This window comes from Cicer arietinum, chromosome 5 (assembly GCF_000331145.2).
Source record: "Cicer arietinum cultivar CDC Frontier isolate Library 1 chromosome 5, Cicar.CDCFrontier_v2.0, whole genome shotgun sequence".
Taxonomy (NCBI): domain Eukaryota; kingdom Viridiplantae; phylum Streptophyta; class Magnoliopsida; order Fabales; family Fabaceae; genus Cicer; species Cicer arietinum.
The window spans coordinates 17,008,268-17,014,178 of NC_021164.2; the positions used below are offsets into that span (position 1 = coordinate 17,008,268).

Here is a 5,911-nt window from a genome sequence, read left to right on the forward strand (position 1 = left end):
GCTACAGGGTATAGTGACAGAATTTTTTTCGTTGCGGTAAACATTTGATTTTACCTACGGATATTTCATTGTTGGTATATACTTTAGCCATAATTTATACAAATTATACCTACGATTTTGATTCTGTTGCTATACATTTAAGTGACAACTTTTTTTCTGTTGGTATAGGTTTTAAGAGTAATTAATTTATTATAAATATTAATTTTTTGTTATCAACAAAAATTATATAATAATTTAAAATTTATTTTATAAAATTAACCAAATATAAATATACAATGAAATATATATATCTAAGACTCAAAATAAAATAAAAGGTGTTCATTGTATATATTAAAAATTAATATAAAAGTCTTACAACGATAAAACAAAACCCTTAACCTCAAAAAATAGACATTTAAAATAGACATCTTGTGTCATACATAACAATCTCAAAAAATATTAAGAAATAGAGTCCACTAAATTGCCAATATTCCATCTTCAACAACAAATTAGCTTTTAATCTTCACCTACAATCAATAAAATAACAAATGAATAAATACACGATTCCACATAAAAATATTACTAATAAAATAGAGAAAATGTTAATGATTTTAATTAAAATTAACTAATACTATCTAATTACCATTTTCATTATTTTCGTTGTTGTTTGGACTAAGTGAATTCAAATGGTTTTGAGCACTAGTAGCATCAGGAACCTATCACAAAAAATAGAAAATATTACTTATGAAAAATACGATTATGGAACTTATGAAGTTAGTTGGATAAGATTAATAACTTATGATATACCTGTCTTGCAGCTTGTATTATATCATTAACATCTGCTCCAGAAAATCGATTTTGAATTAAAGTCATCACATTTGCTAACAAGTTTTCCATATTCTTAACTCTTTCGCGCAACTCTTCATTTTCAGATGCACAAACCTTCGATTTTTTAGAATGAGGAATCTTGCCCATACATCGCACACGTCCGTTTTTATCAGGTCCTTGTACTTGATAAAATATGTCATCCTTCCAAGACATAGAACCTTGTGTGTCTTGGGTTGATTGAGAAGTTCCAGCCTCATTATTATGTTTTTTTAGTTCTTCCTAAAAAATAAAATAAAAATTATTAATGATTGAAAATACCAAATTGAAATTGACATTCAAAGCATGTAGTACTACAATAAGATCCAATTAAAAAACTTCAACATTGCATATAGGCTAACAAATACAAAATCTCCTAAATGGTCAAGTAAAAATCCAATACAATCATCATACATTTGAAAATAAAATTCAGCACTTTGTCAAACTTAATTTATACACATTTTATATATTGGTACCGTTTAATTATTATCAAAACTTACAATCAATCTTGCAGCCTTTCCATTGACAATTGCTCCATCTTTACGAGTGCGGGTATCAATGTAAATCTCTTTACGTCCAGGCAACACTCCTTTGCCCTTTTTATCTACAACCAAATAAATAAGTTAAATGCATTTCATTTTTAATTTAAATTAAAGCCATAAAAATAGAAATAGAAATAAACCTTCTCATCAATAAACTTTGGGAGACTTTTTGAACCCATACAATGAACATCTTCAAATTTAGCACGATTTTGCCTATTAATTTTACTTATTTTCTGCAATTGAAATAAAATATTAGTCTTAATAATAAACTCTTTAATATATTACTCATAATATATACGACTTACTTGTCCTTCATCAGAAAACCAATGATGAACCAAACCACGATATTGATTTGGGTCAACCCTATCATCTGGTACAAGAGATGCAACTTCTTCTTCTGTTTTAGTAGGGTCATATGCCATTGACTTTAGATCACCCTTCCATTGCCTCCATTTCTCATTCAGCTCAGATTTTAACATTTCTCTTGTTAAGTCATTTATTGGAGGAACAAACTCAAATTTACTCTACACAATAAGAGATGTTAAAGAAACATGTTATATTAGTTAAATGTATTCTTACAGTTATCAACATGTTATGATGTAGTTTGAGTGTGCTAAACATCTATATTCTTAAACTATAAGTATGATTATAAATTGTTAATCCATCAAATATTCCTAACATCATCATTGTACATCAAACATGTTAGAGCACAAAAACTAAAAAACATGTTAATTGTACATCTCAATTGACTTCTTAAAAAAATGTTATATTAGTTAAATGAATAATCATAATACCTCTATTAATTTCAACATTTCTTCTTTGTAATCATTTGGCATAACTTTCCATGACTTGTAGTTGATAGGAGCATATTGATACCTTCTAGCTACGCTACCAATGAAACGAGTTAGAGTTGTCCCTTCCTCACCAATGGGTCGACCATATTTGTCCAAATTAACGATTATTAAATCACCATCTTCCATTTCCCATACATCTAACATTTTTGTAGGACCTCTAGCCCGTTTAGGCTCTACTTCTACAAACAAAACAAAAGGACAATAACATTATGTGTGCATATAAGTCATAATAAAAATAATATAAATAAAACTTCAAAACAAAGAATATATAATTAATACCTTTTTCAATTTGTTCTTCTTCAACTTCTATATCAGAGGGAATTGAGTGAGATTCTACAGACTCACGTATGACACCTTCTGCATGACAAGGACTAGAACGAGTTTCTGCAACATTACTTCCTTCTACATTGGTTGAGTTTGTATTATTTGAAGTAGACTGAATTCCTTCATTATCACTTGCTCGATGTCGAATATTTAACTTTCTTCTTCGAGCCATTGCTTCTCTAACACAAAATTATAAATGAGTAACTTGGACAAAAGTCAAAAAACATAGACAAATCTAAAAGTATAAGAAAAACATAGACAAATCTAAAAGTATAAGAAAAACATAGACAAATCTAAAAGTATAAGAAAAACATAGACAAATCTAAAAGTATAAGAAAAACATAGACAAATCTAAAAGTATAAGAAAAACATAGACAAATCTAAAAGTATAAGAAAAACATAGACAAATCTAAAAGTATAAGAAAAACATAGACAAATCTAAAAGTATAATAAAAACATAATGTATAAAATCATGCACAATTAGAACACACTTCATTCGTCTTCCTCATCATCTTCATTATCTTCATCATCATCCATATTATCAACATCAACAACTTCAAAAAAATCATTATCGTCTTCAACTTGAAGCCTAACCAAATCATTAACATTTTGAGTAGCTTCACTTGTATCGCCCATTAGTTGCCCATGAATTTCTTCAATTTCATTAGATTCCTCATCACCCATATCATAGATATCTCTAACTTTTGCATTGAGAACAACAAGCCAATCCTTGTTTCTCTCATCATATATATAAAACACCTTTTTAGCTTGTGATGCAAACACAAATGGGTCATCACAAATATTTTTCCCAGTATGTTTTAAAAATTTGAAATTGACAAGCGTCATACCAAACTTATCTTTCTTGATACCTTTATTAATATCAACCCAATCACATTTAAATAACACAAACTTGTACTTTCCAGAATAATCCAACAGCAGTATATCAGTTATTGCCCCATAGTAATTAATTTCATCTGTTGAGGTCTTTGTCTTTACAACAACTCCACTATTTTGTGTTTTCAAAAATCTCTCTCTCTTCTTTGTGTGGAATCTAAAACCATTAATCGCATAACCTGTGTATCTTCTTACTACCTCAGATGGTCCACGGGATAACCATCTAAGTTCATGAGTAACTTCTGAGCTCTTTTGTTCATCCATACGCTGGATCTAAAATATTTCATGAAATATAGTAAGTTTATATATAAAAACAATCAGTAAAATTTAAATAATTAAATTATTATATGCTCACCCTGAGTTTAAACCACTCAATAAATTTTTGACCATGTTGCTTGTCAATTTCAAGTTGTGTCAATCGTCGTGGTCGACACTGTCTCTTAAGATGTAAAATGTGTTCTCTAAAAGTAACAGTAATAGAGTTAAAATAAAATGTAATAAAAATTTCAATTGTATAAAATTGAAATATGATATGTGACTTACTCTATAAATGGAGCAACTGCATCACAATTAGAAAGCACATATCTATGTGCCTGTGCTAACTCTTTCTTGTCAAGTTTAGTTCTACTCACTTTCTTCCTCTTCCCTAATCGTAACTTTTGTTGTTTCTTTATCCCTAATGGCCTTCCAGAGACTTCATCGTCATTTCTGTTAGGTCTATTGAACCTAGTTTCTACCCCAGATAGATATTGCGAACAAAACGTCAAACATTCATTGGCCAAAAATCCCTCTGCAATTGATCCTTCTGGATGGGCTCTATTACGTACAAAGGACTTAAGAGTAAGAAGAAACCTGAAAGTGAAGAAAATTTAAAATATTTATGTTCTCAACATCCAAAAAAACTTGTTTAACACTTTTAATTAAACCAATTTTTATAAACATACATACCTCTCAAGCGGATACATCCATCGATATTGTACCGGTCCAGCAACTTGGGCTTCGTGTGCCAAATGAATTACCAAATGCATCATAACAGTAAAAAATGAAGGAGGAAAAATTGTTTCCAACTGACAAAGTGTGATAACTATTTGAGACTCCAATTGTGATAGAAATTCCACATTAAGTACCTTAGAACAAATTTGCTTGAAGAAATTGCAAAGATCAACTAACACTGAAGTGACTTTATCTGGCAATGAACCCCGTAATGCTACTGGAAGAAGCTCTTGCATCAAAACATGACAATCATAACTTTTTAATCCAAACATCTTGTGTTGCTTGACATGCACACAACGTGGGATGTTTGATGAACATTCATCTGGAGTTTTTACATTCTTGAGAATGCTTAGGAAAGATTCCTTTTCTTTGTTAGTCATTTGATAGCATGCTCTAGGCAAACGCGTTGTAGTTATATTAGGACTTGGTTGAGGATGGAGCATACTTCTTATGCCCATATCTACAAGATCAGCTCGTGCCTTATAATTATCTTTGGATTTTCCCTCTTGGTTTAACAATGTACCAATAATGTTGTCACATACGTTCTTTTCAATGTGCATCACATCAAGATTATGACGCAATACATTATATTGCCAATAAGGCAATGTGAAGAAAATGCTCTTCTTTTTCCAAGGTTGTGCTCCATTTGCTAGACCTTTTTCTCTACATTCATCTATTTGTCTTAAAATATCAGTCCCATCAAGTCTTTTAGGAGGGATCCTTAGCTCTCGTGTTCCATCAAAATCCCTACTATTCAATCTCCACTTATGTTTGGGAGATAACCAACGACGATGACCCATGTAGCAAAATTTTTTGCCATGACGTAACCACTGCGAGGTAGTTTCAATACCACAACATGGACATGCATATTGACCTTTAGTACTCCATCCAGACAAGTTAGCATATGCTGGAAAGTCATTAATAGTCCACATCATAGCTGCACGAAGTTGAAATGTCTCTTTCTTATAGGCATCAAATGTTTCAATTCCATCATCCCATAACTCTTGCAACTCTTGTACTAAAGGTTGCAGATAAATGTCAATGTTATTTCCAGGACCTTTTGGACCCGGAATTAATAGTGATAACATGAAGTATGGTTGTTTCATGCACATCCAAGGAGGAAGATTGTAAGGAATTAGAATGACAGGCCAAGTGCTATGAGTAATACTCATAGTCTTGAAAGGATTGAAACCATATGAAGCCACTCCTAATCGAAAATTACGAGGATCTAACGAAAATGTTGGATATCGAGCGTCAAAATTCTTCCAAGCAAGGGAATCAGCTGGATGCCTAAGAGAACCATCATTCAATCTACTCTCATGGTGCCATCTCATTGATTCTGCAACTTTGGAGGACATGTATAACCTTTGCAACCTTGGTTTCAATGGAAACCATCGAAGGATCTTTGCTGGTATCTTCTTTCGCCTCTCAGAAGTCTCCATTCCATTACCTTGTACGTCT

General features: G+C 31.4%; 1 protein-coding gene across 1 annotated transcript; it reads right to left on the minus strand.

The window, feature by feature from the left end:
• Positions 1–1,924: 1,924 nt before the first annotated feature.
• On the minus strand, positions 1,925–4,320 carry LOC140920234 (uncharacterized). Its single transcript, XM_073368196.1, has 5 exons — positions 4,001–4,320; positions 3,813–3,918; positions 3,055–3,730; positions 2,585–2,742; positions 1,925–2,418 (listed from the first exon to the last, which is right to left on the minus strand). Exon 3 carries the CDS (start codon positions 3,719–3,721, stop codon positions 3,056–3,058), a length of 666 nt encoding a protein of 221 aa, XP_073224297.1. The 5' UTR covers positions 3,722–3,730; positions 3,813–3,918; positions 4,001–4,320; the 3' UTR covers positions 1,925–2,418; positions 2,585–2,742; position 3,055.
• Positions 4,321–5,911: the final 1,591 nt, after the last annotated feature.